This window comes from Gopherus evgoodei, chromosome 11, assembly GCF_007399415.2.
Source record: "Gopherus evgoodei ecotype Sinaloan lineage chromosome 11, rGopEvg1_v1.p, whole genome shotgun sequence".
In the NCBI taxonomy this organism is placed as follows: Eukaryota; Metazoa; Chordata; order Testudines; family Testudinidae; genus Gopherus; species Gopherus evgoodei.
The window spans coordinates 36,984,437-37,005,723 of NC_044332.1; the positions used below are offsets into that span (position 1 = coordinate 36,984,437).

The window sequence follows — 21,287 nt, forward strand, 5'->3', positions numbered from 1 at the left end:
ACGCAGCCGGTTATAAATCATTAGCTTCTAAAAGTTGTAGATGGTGTGTGCAATAATACTTGTTATAAAACTATCATGAGGTAACTATTTTGTACCTCTATGATGGATAAAAATGAACAAAGCATTGGACTGGACAACTACGGTTGTTCAGTGACCATGACGTGATTACTTTGAATATGGGCAAAGAGAAGACAGTTCCAACCAATAGTATATACACTTGGTGCTTCAAAGGGCTATTTCCCAAAGTTGAAGAAAATTATGAGTTGAACAGACTGGGGAAAAAAACATACAGAAAAAGCAACATACGGAAAATAGGGGAAACAGATAGCAGTCAACAAATTAGAAGTTATGAAGTGTAGAAATTCATAAGGGAATCTAAAGATATGGAAAAATCCATGACTAGCAGGGCTAAGGACAATCAGATGTAGTTTGGATCTATTAGGAACAAAAGAAATCCTAGCAAGAATATAAACACATTGGTAAATTAAGATGGTAAAAGCATTAATGATGCAGGAAAGCAAGAGTGTTCAAATAATATCTGTTCTGTATCTGGAAAAAAGGATGTATTTGTCAAGCTGTCAGGAGTGTCTCACGACCCTGAGTGCCAACCTCAGGGCAAACTGCCGAGAAACAGGACATGAACCCCAAACTGGTTAGGTGTTCTACAATTAAATTTCACCAAGTAACAAGTGTGAACTCCTAAAGCACTATAACAGCCTTAAACTGGAGTCACAAACTGTACCCTTGGGCACTCTAGTCTATCTTGCCACCCAGGTAAGCCTGCATTTGTGAGAGACGGTCCTTTACACTGGAGTTCAGTCTTTCTCTAGAGATCGCCCCTCCCCAATAGGCTATAAAAACCTGTGCCACAACAACTGTTTTTCTTCATATAAAAGCCAGGGCCAGCATTAGGGGGTAGCAAGCATGGCAACTACCTGTGGGCCCAAGAAGGACCCAAGCCCCCTGCTGGTGCTTGGTGAGGGAGGATTGGTGGGACTGGCAAGGGCTTCCTAGTGGTTCTGAATCCCTGCAGCTCCTAGACAGCAGAGGCAGGGGCTCCACTGCTCCCACCACAAGCCACAGCTCCTATTGTCCAGGAACCACAGCCAGTGGGAGCTGTGGGGGCAAGGCCTGCAGGTACGGGCAGCACAGAGACCCCCATCCCTCCACCACCTAGAAGCTGCAGGGGGGCCATGCCAGTGGGAGCCAGGGAGCACCCCCCACACACACACTCTCCAAACTCCTGCCCCTAAGCCCCCTCTCACATGCCCAAACTGCTTCTGCTGACCCTGTGGCCACCCAGCTCAGGCAGCCTGAGCCAACACCAGCTGCTGCAAAAGTCACAGTGGTTACAGAATCCGTGACTTCTGTGGCAGACTCGCAGCCTTACTTATAACTAACAAGTATGTTAACAATACTAACACAGGTGAGCCAAACTGGTTTCCAGCTAAGCATTTGTCAATGTTCAGTGAGGGCCACGGGCCTTGGCATGCACTGGCAATTGGTATGCCAGCACCACAGTATTCATATCGCATTAGGATGACAAAGTATTTCAGAACCCATTAGCAGACCCAGATAAAACTTGAACCAAGATTTCTGGCCTATGAATGTTAATTTGACACAAGCACAAATAGATATCAACTAGTCATCAACAAGTGTAGGCTTGAAGTTAGATGAAGGTTTCTGACCATCAGGAGAGTGAATTTCTGGAACAATCTTCCTATGGGAGCAGTGGAGGCAAAAAAACTAACTTGTATCAAGCTCAGTCTTGAAACATTTATGGAGGAGGTAGTATGATGAGATGGGCCTCTTACCATTGTAGGCAACCTGCAACTGATAATGGCAAAAATCCCCAATGGGCAGAGATGGGGCACTAAATGGGAATGGCTTTGAGTTACTACAGAGAATTCTTTTACAGGGGCCTGGCTGGTGGATCTTGCCAACACATTTAGGGTTCAACTGATCACCATATTTGGAGTCAGAAAGGAATTTTCCCACAAGTCAGATTGGCATAGACCCTGGGGAGTTTGCCTTCCTCTGCAGCATGAGACATGGGTCACTTTCTCATTTAAACTAGAGTAAATGGTGAATTCTCTGTAACTTGAAGTCTTTAAATCATGGTTTGATGACTTCAATAACTCAGTCAGAAGCTACAGGTCTATTACAAGAAGGGGTGGGTGAGGCAATGTGCAGGAAGTCAGATTAGGTGATCATGATGGTCCCTTCTAGCCTTGAAGTCTACGAGGGTCTTATACACAAGTCTTTAGGAATGCTTAAATGTAGGCAACACCAATGATCAGCACCAACAGCGACAATTGCTCAATTAAAATATCATAAACAGCAACTTAACTTACAATTTCAGAGTCAAAGTAAACAAGTGCAATGGATTGTGTCAACTATGCAAATGTAGTGACTAAGGCTACCGTTTTGGTGCACAGGTCAAAGTAATTATGAATTTGAATAAAGTCCATGACCACCACACTGGCAGCTCCTTTCCCCTCCAGGTGTTGCAGCCTTACCCACATGGTTGCAGCAGAACTCAGGTTTGGCGCATCCAGTTCTGCGTAGATAGAGGGACAGAGGGCCAAGTTTGATTGGCATTGCAACCCAGTGGAGTAGGTCAGAACACCAATCAAATCCAGTCCTCTGCTTCCATCTACGGAAGAGCAGACTTACCAATCCTGACTGGTGTTGCTGTCACAGGAACCAAGTCAGAACACCCAGAGCAAGGAGCCAGCTCCAGCCCCAAAAGATAAGAGCCCATGCTATGGAATGAGCTCAATACACAACTCCCTCCCTCACATGCACACAGCCCTCCCCATGGCACATCCTTATTTTCCCCACATCTCTTTCATGATATTGATTGAAATTTTCCATGAAAAAGGTTGTACCTTTAATAGTGATCCGGGCCTCTTACTACATATCCACTTAAGTTTCATCACAGAAAAATTCAAAAGTTTGATTCTCAACTATTGTATCTCCAGCAATTTCTGTGCATGGTGGAAAGTTGCAAGACGACCAGCTGTATTTTGACTGTTACACCAAAGTACTGAATTGCACACTTTCATATATCATTCACTGACCATTCAGAAACAAATGCCTTCACCCAATACTACTAGTATGACTTTTATAACAATTTAGTCACATGATGGTGAAGTTTTTGGAAAAAGGTAACCTTACACTATTTTTTTAAGTTGTTCTTGAAATAAAGAACTCAAAACCACACAAAAAACCAACTTCAGCCTCGTGGCAAAAAAAGAGTCAAAAGCAAAACTATTCAGAAGCCCACGGTTTAGTGTCTAGTATATGCAAACAAGTTTCTTCTTTAGTATCTACATCAGGTAGAAACTTCAAATAACTCAGAACTGGACAGTGGAAAACCCATAGGAAGAAACAAAACTGACTCTTGTACACACTACCACTTATGTCCATATAACTTATGTCACACAAGGATGTGACAAAGCCACCTCCCTGAGCTACACAAGTTACACTGACCTACGCATTGGCGTGGACAGCGCTATGACAGCAGAAGAGGTGGTTTCATTACACTGACGGGGGACCTCTCTCCAGTCAGCACAGTGTCTTCAGCAGACAACCTGTGGAACTCTTTGCCAGAGGATATTGTGAAGGCCAAGACTATAATAGTGATAATGTCCCTAGCCTCCATTTGTCAGAAGCTGGGAATGGGAGACAGAATGGATCACTTGATCATTACCTGTTCTGTTCATTCCCTCTGGGGCACCTGGCATTGGCCACTGTCAGAAGACAGGATACTGGGCTAGGCGGACCTTTGGTCTGACCCTGTAGGCCATTCTTATGTTATTATATGAGGCATCAGTGCAGCTTTGCCACTGTAGCATTTCTAGCGTAGACTAGTCCTTATTTTTTCCACACACATTGCACTTTCCACCAGATTTAAATGTTTTACCAGCATTCATCAAGGATCTGCTCCTTTGCCAATTTAATACACACACACAGATTCTTCACTGAATAAGGACCTAAGTATTCCACTTACAAGCTCAACAGAGATAAGAGAAAATTAGGCCCTTTGATTTCCTGCAGCCTATGGCCCCCGCAGGCAGGAAAACCCCTTATGGCTCCTTCAGTCCAAGCTTCCTCCCGAATGATGGGGCACCTCTCGCCCCTACCCGACGCCCCCTCCGGGCCAGGGCCACCCTAATTAACTCCTTCACCAATTCAAGTGAACACAAATACCTCCGCGTTTACCCGCTGCCCCTCGCATACAGCCTCCATCTCCAGAAGGGCGACAAACAGGGATACCCATTACACCCCGCCACCCCTCTACAGGGGGTTCCTCAAAGCCTAGGGCCGGGGCAACAGTAACTGCCACAGCCGCCCCCCGACATGGGCGCCGCTCCCCAGCAGCGCCACCAACACGCCAGCCCTCACCTGCCTGACAAGAGGCGCCCTTCCCCAGCTCCCTGTGGGCCCCGCCCCACTCACCGTTTCTTAGGGATGGCGGACGCGACCGGCCGCTCAGCTGCGCCCCCCGCCCCGCACTGGCTCGGGGAGAGGAGCCGCTCAGGCTCGGGCGCCCGGCTCGCCGGCGAGCGCTGCAGGTGGCCAGAGAGGATGCGCAGCCTCCGCTGGGCAGCGAGCTGGGACCCCGGGCTGCCTCCCGCCGCTGCCTCGGCTGCCGCCGCCGCCGCCATCGCACTTCCGCGTTACGCCGCCGGGTGAGAGGTCACACGCGGGGGTCGGGGGGAAGCGCTGCGAGCGCTTATATGCACTCCCGGCATGCACCGCTTTCCCAGCCCACCCAGCAGCGGAGACAAGGCCCCGCCCTTCGCACCTGTGCGGCTGCAGGGCGACGCCCCTCGCATCCCGTCCCCATCCAGGGCGGCGGTCTCTGGCTGCCGAGCCCCCCCCTTGCCGTGTGGAGCTCGGGCCCAGCAGGAGAGCTGAGCCTCCGCCCGGCAATGGAAACCTGCTCATCAAATCCCTCCATCCCTGCGCCAAGGCGCTCAGCCTCCTGGGTCTGAACCCTTCGCCCTCTCAACAGAGGCTGCCCCACTCTCGGTCCAGCCAGCTCTCACCCTGTTCACAAACTGTGGGATGGGTGGTGGTTATCCAGCAGCCCTAGCGTCTGCACTCCTGTGAGGAGAGGATAACTTAAGCTGTCACCTTGGAAAAGCACTGGTACAGGTCTGCCCCTGGGGTTCGGAAGATGGGTTTGAAAACATGAGCTGACTGTACCCTACGTCCATAGGGGCTGGAACTGGGGTGCCACTTGAAGTGGTTTCCATCATATACAGGATTTATGGTTGTTTCAGTGGCTCTCAGCAACCCTCACTATACAAATTGTTCTAGCACCTCAGCCTACAGGCTCGAAAACTAGGGTGACCAGACAGCAAATGTGAAAAATCGAGATGGTGGGTGTGCAGGGGGATAGGAACCTATATAAGAAAAAAAAAACAAAAATAAGGATGGTCCCTATAAAATTGGGCCATCTGGTCACCCTATCGAAAACTGAAAGGTAAATCAAAAGCCCTGAAATGGATTATGGTTTTCAAATCTCAGATTTTATGAACCAATCTCATGAATTAGGGAGCCTGACTCAAAAGAGTTTGAACACTGCCATCCTACCATTCTGAACACCACTGCCAGGGATTAGAGCAGGGGTGAGCAAACTTTTTGACCCAAAGGCCATCTGGGTATGGAAAGTGTATGGCAAGACATGAATGCTCATGAAATTGGAGTTGGGGTCAGGAGGGCTCTGGCTGGGGGTGTGGGCTCTGGGGTGGGGCCAGAAATCAGTTCAGGTTGCTAGAGGGGGCTCCAGGCTGGGGCAGGAGATTTGGGGATGGGGGGGTGAGGGCTCTGGGGTGGGGCTGGGAATGAGGGGTTTGGGGTGCAGGAGGGTGCTCCAGGCTGGGATTGGTGGGTGGCAGGGGGATCAGGGCTGGGGCAAAGTGTTGGAGCATGGGAGGGGCCTAGGGGTGCAGGCTCCAGGTGGTGCTTACCTCACGCAGCTCCTGGAAACAGTGCCATGCCTCTCTCTGGCTCCTACATGGAGGCACGGCCAGGTGTCTCTGTGTGCTGCCTTGTCCGCAGGTGCCACCCCTGCAGCTCTCATTGGCCACAGTTCCTGGCCACTGGGAGCTGCAAGGGCAGCACTTGGGGCGGGGGCAGCGCACAGAGCCCGCTGGCTGCCCCTAAAGATAAGAGCCAGAGGAGGGACATGCCGCTGCTTCCAGGAGCTGTGCAGAGCTGCGGCATGTATGTGCATTGCAGCCCCCAACCCCACTCTCCGGCTGGAGCGCAGGAGCGGGACAAGCCTCAGATCCTGCTCCCCAGCTGGAGCTCAAGGACCAGATTAAATTGGCTGGTGAGCCGGATATGGCCAGCGGGCATAGTTTGCCCATCACTGGATTAGAACTTCCTAAACCATCTCAGCACCACCTGGTGTTTTTATCCCTTGTCTCAGTGCAGGCACCTGGGTTCCTCCTGCTGAATACATTCAGGTACCTGCAATATAATCCACAATTTAGTGGACTTTAGAGGATTGAGAGAAATTCAGTATAAATTATTGCTCTCTTAGCTGTTCCTAAACATAGCAATACATGTATATAACTCTATTTTCTTGTTTGGCCCTGGCTTTGCCGATTCCTAATTAATTCTAATCTGTATAGTTATAATAGTCTGAATACATAATAATGACTACTACTAGTATTTTAACATCAATTAGTGCTACTTATTTTTACACAATAATAGTTCCTTGTAGAAGAGAAGAAGTTACCCAGTACCAATATATTCAAAACAACTAGCTTCTGAACCTAGCCTAGTTTCAGGGCTTTGAGGCCAGTTAGAGAAGAAGAATAGGTCACAGCAGCTTTGGGTGTCAAGTAGAGGGGCAGGAATATATAAAAGGGAATCATAACTGGGTTACATGTGTGTAACACAGAAACAAAATAGCACCATCAAAAATAATCTAATATTCAAAGAGGGCCTAAATCTTCTTAGTCATGTTACCAGAACATTTTAAACTTTTACTGCCAGCACTCATACTAAGTTATTGTAGAGCCTGGCCAAATTTTGGAGACCAGATACCTCTGCTAACTTAATCCCTCCCAGTGCAAGGAGTGACTGCTATATCTCATTCATCCGTACAGCACAGCCACTGCACCCCCTCCTAAGAGATGAGAGCATCCTTCTAAACTCACCCAGCATATATAAGAATGAAAGTTTAAATGACATATAATAATTCAGAAATAGTTTAAATTACAACTATTAATTAGTAATACACATTGGCATATTTGTGTGGCTGAGTTATTTTGCCTGGTTTTGTGCTCTTGTAGGAAGGCAAGAGAGAACTTGCTGTCATAACTTTAGTCCCAGATCTGGACCTTAGCATCCAAAATATGAGGGTTAGCATGAAAACCTCCAAGCTTAGCTACCAGCTTGGACCTGGTACTTGCTGCCACCACCCAAAAAATTAGAGTGTTTTGGGGCACTCTGGTCCCCCTGGAAAAACCTTCCCTGGGGACCCCAAGACCCAAATCCCCTGAGTCTCACAACAAAGGGAAATAATCCTTTTTCCCTTCCCCCCCCTCCAGGTGTTCCTGGAGAGATACACAGACACAAGCTCTGTGAAACTACACAGAGTGACTCCCCCTCTCTGTTCCCAATCCTGGAAACAAAAAGAACTTTCCTATTCCCCCAGAGGGAATGCAAAATCAGGCTAGCAAATCCAACACACCCACAGATCTCCCCGATATCTTCCTCCCACCAATTCCCTGGTGAGTACAGATTCAATTTCCCTGAAGTAAAGAAAAACTCCAACAGGTCTTAAAAGAAAGCTTTATATAAAAAGAAAGAAAAATACATACAAATGCTCTCTCTGTATTAAGGTGATACAACACAGGGTCGATTGCTTAAAAGAATATTGAATAAACAGCCTTATTCAAAAAGAATACAAATCAAAGCACTCCAGCACTTATATTCATGCAAATACCAAAGAAAAGAAACCATATAACTTACTATCTGATCTCTTTGTCCTTACACTTAGAAACAGAAGACTAGAAAGTAGAAACTACTCCTCCAAAGCTCAGAGAAAGCAGGCAGCCAGAAAACAAAGACCTCAGACACACAATTCCCTCCACCCAAAGTTGAAAAAATCCGGTTTCCTGATTGGTCCTCTGGTCAGGTGCTTTAGGTGAAAGAGACATTAACCCTTAGCTATCTGTTTATGACACTTGCTCTTCACATTATAGTATTAATCCCTTTCAATACAATGGTATGGTCAGCTGATACTAACTTTTCTCTAGTGAATCCTCTCCTGACTTTTCATCTTCTTTTAGGAAATGTAATCAAGGAGTGGGAGTGAAGATACTTCCTTAAAAGAGTTATAATGCTAAGGATTTAAAGCAGAAAAAATATTCCTCAAACAGGAAAATCCCATAGTTGAAATTTGCCTTTAACTATTAAAAAGTAAACAGAAAATATTAGGAATACACAATTGCTGGTTTACAGTCAGTAGAAATAAATATCTTCAGCATTGGAAATTGCTGGGAGCTTGGCTACACCAGAAAAAAAAAAACTATTGCTGACAATGGAAGCCAGCCACTGAACTGATGTTAGATACAGTTTAGTTGTAAGTATAGATAAAGATGAAGCATGTACAATGCCATTTCAGCCACACCTGTTGATACCCATTTGCAACTTGAATAATGTAGACAAGCCACTGGAAAAAAGTTAGCCCTTAACCCAACTTCCTTCAAATCCCTTCCAAGTTCTCCTCATATAAAGCCAATTAACAGCTAGAATCACAACTCTGGTGAAGAATTCATTCACTAAAATCTTTGCTACTGTCACTATCACTTGGTTTCTTATTGGGTAAGCTTCAGACCATTATGTGAAACAGTCCATAGCTATAAGCAAATATTGATTGCCAGTCTCTCTCTCAGGCAGAAGTCCTAAGCAAGTCAACAGTAATGCACTCCTTTGGTGCCTCAATGAGATGCTGCCACCTATGGGCTCTCCCAGTCTTAGAGGGACCTTTCTTTGCCACACAAGCATCGTATTTCCTGCACTAATTTTCTATATCCTGCCTGCATTTCACCCACTAGAAGTTCTCTTTGCTTCCCCTTAGATGGTTCAATTTTGGATCCCCTATTTATTCCTTAGCCTTTTTAGCATGTCCGGTTTAACAACTTGTGTTTGAGCCAGTGTCCACTATTCCCACACATTTCACAGATCCTATTATATATTCAATTGCCAAATTCTCATTACTTTTGTTTTATGGCCCAGATCTAAAACAACTGTAGGGCTGATTCTTGCACCTCCACATTTTGTCCCTTCCGCTTAGATTCGCCTCACTTCCCAAACTGGGAGATGGGCTTTCACTAGGGAATTGTGATACTCTGTCCTGGCCAGCTTTATATTTATAATAATCCTCCTTTCTGTTATCAATTTTTTCACAGTTCCAGCAGTACTATTTAACTGAATTGCTTCCCTTAATTTTTGAATTATTGCTGATTTCCTTTGTTTTACAAACTGAATTCATCACTTTTTCTAATTGTTCAAAAATGTCCTAAACCAGATTGGAATCCCCTTTTCTATCATACATCTTCAATACAGATCTGTACTTGAAGGATTCATGCCAATCAACGTCCATCTTCCTCACTAGTGGCTTATTCCTCTTCTGGTACACTACTGCATGGAAAGATTCAAGTTCTGTGGCAGATTCCATAGTCTCCCATAGTGTCTTTAGTCTCCCTCACTGATCTTGATTTGAAAGCACAAGTCTGGCTGAGTGTTTATAAATTGGTTCATTGGCAATGTATCCTGCCCTCATTGGTATCTAGATATGCCAGTTACACAAGTGTCTGCAGGTCCTCTGCCAATTCAGATGAAGTCTCTTCTTTCCCTGTCCTTCTAGCCCTTAGCTAGAGCCTTGGCCAGCTCAAATTGATTGCTGGTCCCACATGTCAAGAGCTTCTACCAGGTCTGGATAACTCTCTCTCTTTTCTGGGGGTAAATATCAGAGCTGGACCATTGATGTTGGCTTCTAATCCATCACCCCTATCTTTTCCCAGCCATTCATTTAGGTTTTGATGTTGAACTGAGCCAGATAAGCCTCCCTGGGAGTTTTTCCCTGAAAGATAGTGGGCTTTTATATCACATGAACTGGGACAATCCAACTCTCCCCTTTGGGCCTCTGTGGGTTACAAATTGGGAAGAAACGTACTAGCTCATAATTTCTCTCCTTGAAAACTAGATCCCACCTCTTGCACCAGTATTGACTCTTTTGGACCTGAGTGACTAGCCAAAATTCATGATCCAGTGGGTTGTTTCAGTTAGGAGAAGAAATAGATGATAGAGACAGGTAGTTCTTTGAAGCAATCCTGTTTATTTACAAAGACTGTACAAAGTCCTGTTTCCTCGTGCACAGGAGGAGTCGAACAACACGATATTTTCTTTGCTCACAGTTCCTAGCCTCTGTTAGGCAGCACTCAGCCCCAAATCTCCTCTCTCTAAGCTTTTTCTCAGGGTCAAGTTCCCAGTGGGGACAGTGTCTTGTTCCAAAGTCCTGGACAGGAACACAGATCTTCCCAGGATATTAAATCTGCTTACTAAGAACGAAAAAAAAAATACCATTATTTCCCCTTAGAATTGAGGAAGGCAGAGCATCAAGGTTGAGGGGGAAGGGAAAAGATACAAGCTTGTCAGGAATCTTAGGAAACATACGCTTTCAAGAAGAATTTCTCAACTCTGCTCTTCTCAGAAATGGCTATGCCCTTGCTGTCTTTGGGACACTCTCTTTCCTTCTTAGGAACAATCCAGGTTAAAGTCCAGAAAATGAATGTACACTTGCAAGAGTGTTTATGAATACTTTCATGGGGTCAGGGGATGCTGGGGATTCCAGCTTCAAACCATCCAACACTGTGTGATCAGGTGGCATTGCCTACAAGGCTTGACTGAATGCCAAATTAGACAGAGTTAATTAGAATGAATCCAAGACTGCCACATAATTTGCCACAAGACACCACTGCACCTCTCAAGAAAACTAATACAAATTCGTGATAAGTAGATGAGAATTTGTTTATATTAAAAGGAATAAATGACTTAACTCAGAGTTAGTGGGTATGCTCGTCTGGATTATTTACACACACCATATGAAAACGTACTCTGCATTGCCTGTATCAAACTCCCAGTCCTCAGGCCAAATCAGAACAATGACCTAATACAGCCTATCTCCTTTTCATTGGAGATGCTTTAAGACTCCATCTCTGAGCAGCTGCCAAACTGAAGTGGCAAGAATGATATAGGCCACCCCCTTCATTCACTCCTGAAGTGCTGCTTGGATTCTACAATTGTTAAAGATTGGTCTCATAAGAGAAAATGGAATTAAAAATAAACAAACACAGTTGGACTAAAATCTGATTAAAATGTCAAAATATTTTTTGAACATGCACTCTGAGTTAAATAGAAAAGAGACTCAGATTCTCCATTCTCAAAAACTGAAGATTTCAAGTGCTAAGAACTGTAGCTAAGAAACTGTTGCCAGTTTCTCCACATCTCTGTGTGCATGATGTAAGCCCTGATGAGTTGTATTTTCTGAAGTACTGCTGGGACTTACTGTGATTTCCCAGGGAAGATTTTTAAGTTATGCCAAACTACACCCTGAAAAGTCTTTCATCCCACTGATCCTCTGAAGCTTTATTCTTTGTTGGAGTCTTTGTATCACAGTCCATGTATAAGCAGTAATAATTCCAGAATTGTATTTATTTGATTCTCAGTCATGATTAAAAGAAGAAAGAAGATGACTGCAGGATGCTGGCTTATCCCCAGCCCATGAGGGACCCATTGCCACACTCAGCAACTCTTTTCCAGACAATTTTATTTCACAAAAATAGACAAAACCTAACAAACAGTTCCTCAGCCTATCTGGGCTATAGCTCTTTTGTCTCTCTCAATTCCTCCTGCTGCGGGGCCTATTGCAACATTCTCCTATACTCCCTCAACTTACCACAGCTCTCCCTAGAAATCCTTTTCTCCCTGCCAGTTCCCAATGCCTGCCATCTTAAGGGACTATCAGCCAGTCCCACGGAACTTTCTGTTGCTTCTGCTCCCACTACCCAGGCCTCTGGGCTTTCAGCCTGTTTTCCTATTCCCAAGGAGCAGGCACTGAGATCCCCAGCCATCACTGCCTGCCTGCTTCTTTCCTGACTGAATGACTTTCAGACCAGACCACCCTCCCTTCCTCTGGCAGTTCTCTCATAGCCAAACTGGAGGCTCTTTGACCTGTCACAGGTGCATGGCCTCATCCCTCTGAAAGGGCTACTGCCACCCTGGACAATGATTAAAACCTGATAAGCAAAGTTTATCACCTAAAGTTCCAATCCTACAAACACACATTTGGTTAACTTTAAGCACAAGGGTGGTTCCATTCACATAGTTAACGTTAATTGTATGCATATTTGAAGGATAAGGCCATAACTGATTAATATCTGTACTGAAAATAAACTCTGGCAAACAAATGAACTTGTAATGCACAATAATTGTAACAAAAGGGAGAGCTCATACAATTTTCAATAAAGAATCTAGCAGATCTACAGACTGGTAGTTTGAAGTATCACAAGCTGTTGTCAGGTCAAGACTAAAATATTCCTTCAGTGCACATGATCCCTTTCTCCAACACACCTCAAGGTCTGTTTATATAAGTGGGATGTTGTTTTTAAGAGTGTGATACCAGCTTATAGTGCCAGTTCATTGGTTTGACTTGTACAAAGTCAACACAGATGTGCGTTTTTAGAGTTTTGCAAGTTAAAAATTTCAAAGCAGATAATAAATCAAAATAAAAGTTTATAATCTAAACAAAAACAAATAATAAAGTTTTACTTTTCTCAGAGAAGCATCCATAATAAGATCTCTGAGGGCTCTATTACTTTGTACACACCCAGGAGAGTAGAGAAGGAATAATTCCTCCATTCCACTGTGTGCAAGTAATGCAGCTATACCTACCCCATGCCCAGGGTCTGCAAAGAAAAGGCTACTTGCATCCTCCCATAAATTTCACACTTCCATAAATGCCAGGCACAATGTGGCTCTAAATCATTTACATATGAAGTTCTTGAAGAGATTTATGAACATTAACTAATTTAGCATCATGATCTTTGAGATGTAAGTATGAGATAGGGAGAATCACATCACCCACTGTTGAAATGCAGCTGGCCCTAGGGTAGAATGAGTGCACAGCAATGATACAAACATTTAGAGCAGGATGTGAGGAATGTTTTATTCAAATGAAACTGCAGGAAGGATTTAGAAAAGCCTTCACTGGAATTTGGCCAACACTTGGTGCAGTTTATAGCTGTGTCCAGTTGATAACAACAGGGACTTGCTCACATTATAAAGCAGGCCTGGGCTGTTCCCTGGCTGAGTGAACATCAGGGAAGAATTTTTAAAGGGGAACCAGTCCAAGGATACCAGACCCTCCCTAGCTCACCTCACTGTTTCAGAGATCAACAAGGGAGCAACAATATGATGATGGGAAGGAATAAACAGAGGAACCCCAAGAACTCTTTGCTTTCTAGAGGGATGGGACAAGTTGGCTCGTACAGACAAGCATCTATGGTCTTTCTAGGCTTGTGAGTCTCAGAAAACTGTAGAAATATATGCTGGATCAGATCTTTAGTTTTAATTTACCAAGTGTTCAGCAGACCCATAGTAGAGAACTTGGAGTAGCAGAACTATCCAGTCTCTCTCTGATACTTTAAATGTGGAAGCCCAGTATAATAGCAATGAGTATGTTTTGGGGAAGACATCTTCTTGTATAACAACAGCCACTGATCTCATGCATCATGCTGTAGAGAAGGAATTTTTACATTCCAAATATACACTCTCTTCATTCTCCTCAAAATGAAGAGAGTGTATATTTGGAATGTAAAATTTTTTCAAAATTAATAGTTTGGACAAATAGACAATGTAACTTAAAATACAAACAGTAAAAGGAAAAAACCTTAATGTACAAACATAGAAATGGAAAACAAAAGATATGAACCCCCTAGAGAATATTAACATTGTACAATATTAATAATAGGTGGCACAGATAGGTGCCTAACTCCCAACAGGACCTAAATATCTTTGAAGTTGTAGGCCTAAGTGTCTACATTACAATCATCACCATTCCAAGTGGCTGCTTCATTGGCAGACTCAGCTGAGAGACCAAGTATGGAACTATTCGCTCCTCCTTTACAGGAAATCTCTTTAGATGTGAGCAGGGACACATTTGTGAGTGCATTAAATTTGTCCACTAAGAGGTGAGATTTACAGTTTCCAGTAAAGCAACTGGTTTAGCCCACTGTTGGAAATAAGATACTGGGCTAGATGGACAACCGGTCTGCTCTGGCATAGCAACCCTATCCTTGTTCAGCCACTGACATACCTGTCATGAATAAAACAGAGGATTTCTTTCTCTAGCACTGTCAAGCCAACAGCTTTCACCAACACTATACTAGTATTATTAGGCCTGGTCTACACTATGAGTTTATTTCAAATTTAGCAGCGTTAAACTGAATTAACCCTGCACCCGTCCACACAACAAAGCCCTTTATTTCGATATAAAGGGCTCGTAATATCGATATCTATACTCCACCCCAACAAGGGGAGTAGCACTGAAATCGGTATTGCCATTTCGAATTAGGGTTAGTGTGGCCGCAATTCGACGGTATTGGCCTCCGGGAGCTATCCCACAGTGCACCATTGTGACCGCTCTAGACAGCAATCTGAACTCGGATGCACTGGCCAGGTAAACAGGGAAAACCCTGAGAACTTTTGAATTTTATTTCCTGTTTGCCCAGTGTGGAGCGCTGATCAGCACAGGTGACCATGCAGTCCCAGAATCAAAAAAGAGCTCCAGCATGGACCGTACGGGAGACACTGAATCTGTTCTCTGTATGGGGAGATGAATCTGTTCTATCAGAACTCCGTTCCAATAGACAAAATGCCAAAACATTTGAAAAAATCTCCAAGGCTATGATGGACAGAGACTACAACAGGGACTCAACACACTGCTGTGTGAAACTTGAGCTGAAACAAGCGTACCAGAAACCAAAGAATGAAATGGACATTCACGGAGGGAGGGGTGACTGATGACTGTAGCTATTCCACAGTTCCTGCACTCTCCGAAAACCATGTGAATTCTTGGCTGAACTCCCAGAGCCTGAAGGGTCAAAAACGTTGTGTGTGGTTCAGGGTATATGTCGGCCGTTTGTCTCTCTAGTTCTTTAGTAGGCTTGCCTGATATTCTAAGCAGGACTGACTCTCCATTAGACAGAACTTAAAGAAGGGAATGACCTGGGGAGTCATTCCCATTTTTGTTCATGTGCCCCCGACTGACCTCACCAAGGCCGGCCAGGAGCACCCATGACAGCAGCAGACAGTACAATCTGACTGGTAACCGTCATTGTCAACTTGCAAGGCAGCAGACGGTAGAGTAGGGCTGGTAACCGTCTCTGCTAACTTGCAAAGGCAATGGGATGCTGCTATGTAGTGCTGCAGTACCGCGTCTGTTAGCAACATCCAGTAGAGATACAGTGACAGTGAAAAAAGGCTGAACGGGCTCCATGGTTGCCGTGCTATGGCATCTGCCCGGACAATCCAGGGAAATGGGTGTGAAATGATTATCTCCCATTGCTTTCACGAAGGGAGGATTGACTGACGACATTTACCCATAACCACCCGTGACAAATTTTTGGCCCCATCATGCATTGTGAGCTCAACCAAGAATTCTAATGGGCAGGGGAGACTGCGGAAACTATGGGATAGCTACCCACAGTGCAACGCTCTGGAAGTCGACGCTAGCCTCGGTACATAGATGCACACCGCTGAATTAATGTGCTTAGTGTGGCCGCGTTCACTCGACTTTATACAATCTGTTTCAAATATCGGTTTCTGTAAAATCGGAATAATCCCGTAGTGTAGACATACCCTTAGAATAGAAACATATTGTTTACAATAGGGCAATGTAGAGATAACATACAAGAGATAACAATGGCAGCTCCCTTCTGAAGAATGCAAAATAGATTACGCTGGTCTCATCTGAAAAAGCTGCCAACAATTTAGACAATAGCTTGCTCTTTCAGCTGAAAACATAGGAAATGTAGCAGCACAAATGGGTGAACTACTTGACTTTCCAAAATATTTGCGACATAATTAATCTATACCACTTTTCCTTGTTTGATAGCAGGCTAGCTTACTGCTTCATTACATGCACTGATATCCCTATAGAAGACAGACATTTTCAAATGAGACCAAAAAAGGGTAATTTAATTTGTCTTGAACACATTCTTTGTATGTTGCCAAAAATGATTGTCCCTCTTTGTGTGCAGCGTTCCTCAGCACTGCAAGTATAGGCATATAGGCAAAGAACATTTGTAAAACAGAATGTGAGGATGAGGAAAGGAAGTGTCAGACTCCAAGGAAGGTTGAGGGAAGAAGAGCTACTGCAGACATGCTGAATAACTGGGAGTAAAAATAACTGCGCTGGTATTCTTTAGGTTCATATGCTTTGAGAGCAGGGGTGACCAACCTGTGGCTCTGGAGCCGCATGCGGCTCTTCAGAAGACAATATGCAGCTCCTGCTAGCAGCCAACTCAGGGGCAGCCCTATCAGTCCTCCCTCCCTCCCCCATGCCTTCTGCCCGCTGCAATCAGCTGCTTTGCGGCATTCAGGAGGCTCGGGGGGGAAAGGGTGGAGGAGTGAGGACGTGGCATGCAGCCCCCCACCTGCCCGCCATGATCAGCTGTTTCATGGCATTGAGGAGGCTCTGGAGGCAGGGGGAAGGAGAGATGATGTGGTGCACAGCCTCACCCCTCCCTCCCCCAACACCTCCTCCTCCCTCCCTGTGCCTCCTGCCTGCCACGATCAGCTATTTTGCGACATGCAGGAGGCTGAGGCGGGGGAGGATGGAAGGACATGGCTCACTCGGGGGAGGGGGCGGGAAGAGGCAGGGGGGAGGTGCAGGTGGGGACTTGGGGAAAGGAGTTGAGTGCAGGTCGGGGCCTGGGACAGAGCCAAGGGTCCAGCTCCCCCTGGCCACCACCAGTGTCTCCTTGAATAAAGCAAATGGTAACTGCTAGTGTGGAAATATTTAATCAAAAATTTTCTTACACCATCTAACAATGGAAGGCAAGTGCAAACAGAAAAGAAAAAATACACAGATGAAAATCAAGGCTTCCAACAGGAATGGGAGAATAAGCACTTTTTTGCTGAACATAAATGGTAAGGCCATGTGTCTTCTTTGCAGACGTGTATCTCTCAGTTCAAATCTTCAAACTTGCAGCATCATTTCACTTCTAGCCATGTACATATGGATCAATAATTCCCACAAGGTTCTGAACTCCACACTTTAAAACTGAAAAATTTGAAAAAACTAACAGATGTAGAAACCCAGTTCTTCACCAGATTTGCCAACTGATTGCAGACTGAACGTTAGCCTCCTATTATGTGGCATGGCACATAGCCCATGTGAAAAAGCCATACTCTGAAGGAGAGCCTATAAAAATGTGCCTCAGTGATGTGATTTCAATCCTGTCACCAGAGAACGAGAATCTACAGAAGAAAATTTCTGGCCTGCAGCTTTCACACGACACAATAGAATGGAGAATCTCCGACCTGAACAGTGACATCGAATTGCAACTGCACTCGCAACTTCAGCAGTGTGAGTATTTGAGCATCGCTTTGGATGAGTCGTGCCATGCACAGGATAAACCTTATTATCAGTATTTGTCTGCACTATGTCTGACAACTGCGTTGTAAGGGAAGAATTTCTTGATATCGTGTCACTAAAGGACAGAACTCATGGACGAGATCTGAAGGCGGCATTGATGTTGGTAGTTGCAAAAAGCCACTTGCCTTTACAGAAGCTCACTGTCATTGCAACAGATGGGCTTCATCCATGTGGGGATCTGTGAATGGATTAATAGGGCTTTGTAAGTCTGACGAGAGCTTTCCCGAATTGTGGACATTTTGCTGTATTATTCATCAGGAGTAACTGGTATCTAAAAATCTCAAATTTGATAATGTCATGAAACCTGTCTTGCACACTGTGCAATTCATTCTCTCAAATACACTTGTCAAGGTCCCTTCCCCACTCTGAACTTTAGGGTACAAATGCGGGGACCTGCATGGACACTTCTAAGCTTAATTACCTCTGCCACCATCCAGAAATTTCAGTGTCTGGAGCACTTCTGTCCCCCCAAAACTTTCCCCTCCCTGGGTTGCCTTGATGGACTTCACCAATTCCCTGGTGAACACAGATCCAAACCCCTTGGATCTTAAAACAAGGAGAAATTAACCATCCCCCCTCCTTTCCCCTCCACCAATCCCTGGTGAGTCCAGATCCAATCCCCTTGGATCTTAAAACAAGGAAAAATCAATCAGATTCTTAAAAAGAAGGCTTTTAATTAAAGGAAGAAAAGTAAAAATCATCTCTGTAAAATCAGGATGGAAAATATTTTACAGGGTAATCAGATTCATATAGCCCAGAGGAACCCCGTCTAGCCTTAGGTTCAAAGTTACAGCAAACAGAGGTAAAATCCTCTCAGCAAAAAGGAACATTTACAAGTTGAGAAAACAAAAATAAGACTAACACGCCTTGCCTGGCTACTACTTACAAGTTTGAAACATGAGAGACTGATTCAGAAAGATTTGGAGAGCCTGGATAGACGTCTGGTCCCTCTTAGTCCCAAGAGCGAACAACACCCAAAAACAAAGAACACAAACAAAGACTTCCCTCCACCAAGATTTGGAAGTATCCTTGTATTGTATTGGTCCTCTGGTCAGGTGTCAACCAGGTTTACTGAGCTTCTTAACCCTTTACAGATAAAAGAGGCATTAACCCTTAACTATCTGTTTATGACAGCACTCAATCACAGACAATTTCAAAATCTAATTGAAGAATTGGATGAAGACGACTCCCCTGATGATTCGCCATTTCACTGTGCAGTTCAATGGCTCTCAAGAGGTAAAGTTATTTCCCATTTTTTTGAGCTCCTGGAACCAGTAAAATTGTTTATGAAAGAGAAGTACAGAATACACCCCAAGCTTACAGATCCTGGATGGGTTCTAGAGTTGGTATTTCTAGCAGACATGCTGCTACATTTGGATAAACTAAATGTGGATTTACAAGGAAAATTCTGGTTGCTGTCTGATCTAGTGCAAGGTATATTGCGCTCAGGAACAAACTGCAGTTGTTTCACAGACAAATGCTTGAGGGAGAACTGACACACTTTCCCTCAATATCACAACTTCAAGCCAGATCAAAAGAAGATACAGCAGAACCCCTAAAACAAAGCACAACTAGGTATGCAAGCGTGATTAAAGATCTTAAGGACAGTTTTGAGGAAAGATTCCAAGATTTACAGCAGAAAAGACCTCAAATCAGATTTCTGATTGACCCTTTTAGTGCTGAAGCCGATTGTCTGAAGCCCCCTTTAGTCGCTGATGAAGCAACATCCCAGATGGAAATAATAGAACTTTTTGAAGATGACAGATTGAAATCTGTTCAGAAGACAGAGAGGATCCTTACTTCCTGGAATTCTGTAACAAAGGATAAATACCCCAACATCAGAGGTGCAGCCCTAAAATTAATCTTGATGTTATCCTTGACCTATCTTTGTGAGTCTGTTTTCTCGACACTCAAACATAAAATCCAAGCAACGATCCATTTTGACAGACAGCCACTAAAGGGAACTGCTGCATGTGAGCACAACTGAACACAAACCAAACTTCAAGGCAATGGTTGAAAGCAAAGATTGCCAGAAATCCTATTAAGTAAAAGATTAAGTTGTTATTATGGTTAACTATACATTATAAATGTATAATGAATATATATTATCAACTTATATAATGATTATGTGTGCACGCGTATCATTACATATTACTGTGGCTCTTTGGCAAATGTACATTGGTAAATTCTGGCTCCTTCTCAGGCTCATGTTGGCCACTGTGTTTGATAGGAACCTTGTGGCAATCATTCCCAAGGTCACTGGAGACCAACTGCATCACGGAGCAAGCATACTAAAGTCTCCAGAAAAAGAATACTGGCTCCACTGGTATTTGAGGACTCTCTGCTGGCCAAATCTATAGATTAGCATTAAAGATGACTACTAAAGATAACAGTACTACCTCCTGGCAGGAGGTAAAGTGAAGCAGAGAGAATTTGCTAGTGGACAAAGAATTAGAGCATAAAGAAATGAAGCAGAAAGATTGTCCAGATTGACCAAATGGTAGTACCTCTACTGGACATTTTAGTACAAACAGACTGGTAGCACTTTTAGAGGCAGATCTTATGTTGTTCCATCTTTAACAGTGCAGGTATCCAGGGCTTTGTACAATGATCTGCCCTCATTTCAAATATGTTTTGTTTTTTCAAGCATGATAAGACCGATTAACCATTTTATTACCATGATGATTTTAAAGAGAAATAATTTATGATACTGTACTAATGAGGCAAGAGAGAGCACTGAAAAGATGTGAGATGTGCTGATCTTATTTTAATGATTTTAAAGAGCCACACAGCTATATGTATAAACTAAACTCTTCTGGGCAGGCAACCAAGAAAAGATTTTGTTTAAAGTGATATTGGGTGCCCCAATTTTTGGGTGCTTAACTTGAGAGATCTTAAAAGGACCTGATTTTCAGAAAGTGCTGAGCACTCACTCCCTGAAAATCAGGCCCCTTTATGGTGTATTGTTTTGGGCACCCAAAAATTACTAGTCATTTAAAAAAATCTTCATCTCTATTTTTATCTGTATGATAAAATGTCTTGCACATTTACAGTGCTGTATAACAAGTACTATAGCCAGATATACTTCTGCCTATCACATAAGATTGTATTAGACCACGAACTTACTAAAATGCATGGATTTGGGAGAGCATGAAAACTGACCAACTCAATATTCCAGATTATATATGCAAATATGCAGATTACTAAATCAGACTAAGATGGGGCAATTGCTTTCTAAAATCCAAAGATTTGGCCAACCCCGACTCCTTGCCACAAAAGTAAAGTGAAATTTAATTGAACATGCTCTTGCCCAGGGGTAGGCAACTTATGGCATGCGTGCCAAAGGTGGCACAGGAGCTGATTTTCAATGGCACTCACACTGCCCGGATCCTGGCCACTGGTCCGGGGGACTCTGCATTTTAATTTAATTTTAAATGAAGCTTCTTAAACATTTAAAAAACCTTATTTGCTTTACATACAACAATAGTTTAGTTATATATTATAGACTTATAGAAAGAGACCTTCTAAAAAT

The 21,287-nt window shown here is 43.9% G+C and overlaps 1 protein-coding gene across 4 annotated transcripts in view; it reads right to left on the bottom strand.

Annotated features, from left to right (window-relative positions):
- Window positions 1-21,287, bottom strand: part of AGPS (alkylglycerone phosphate synthase) — a 184,094-nt gene that overhangs the window by 128,862 nt on the left and 33,945 nt on the right. For 2 of the 4 annotated variants that reach the window (XM_030580508.1, XM_030580511.1), the window contains exon 1: window positions 4,465-4,681. The exons of the other annotated variants lie outside the window; for them this stretch is intronic. In XM_030580508.1, the coding sequence (XP_030436368.1) occupies window positions 4,465-4,673 (209 nt within the window). In that variant the 5' untranslated portion in view covers window positions 4,674-4,681. Of the gene's footprint in view, window positions 1-4,464; window positions 4,682-21,287 lie in introns of those variants that run through there. 4 annotated transcript variants of the gene reach the window in all.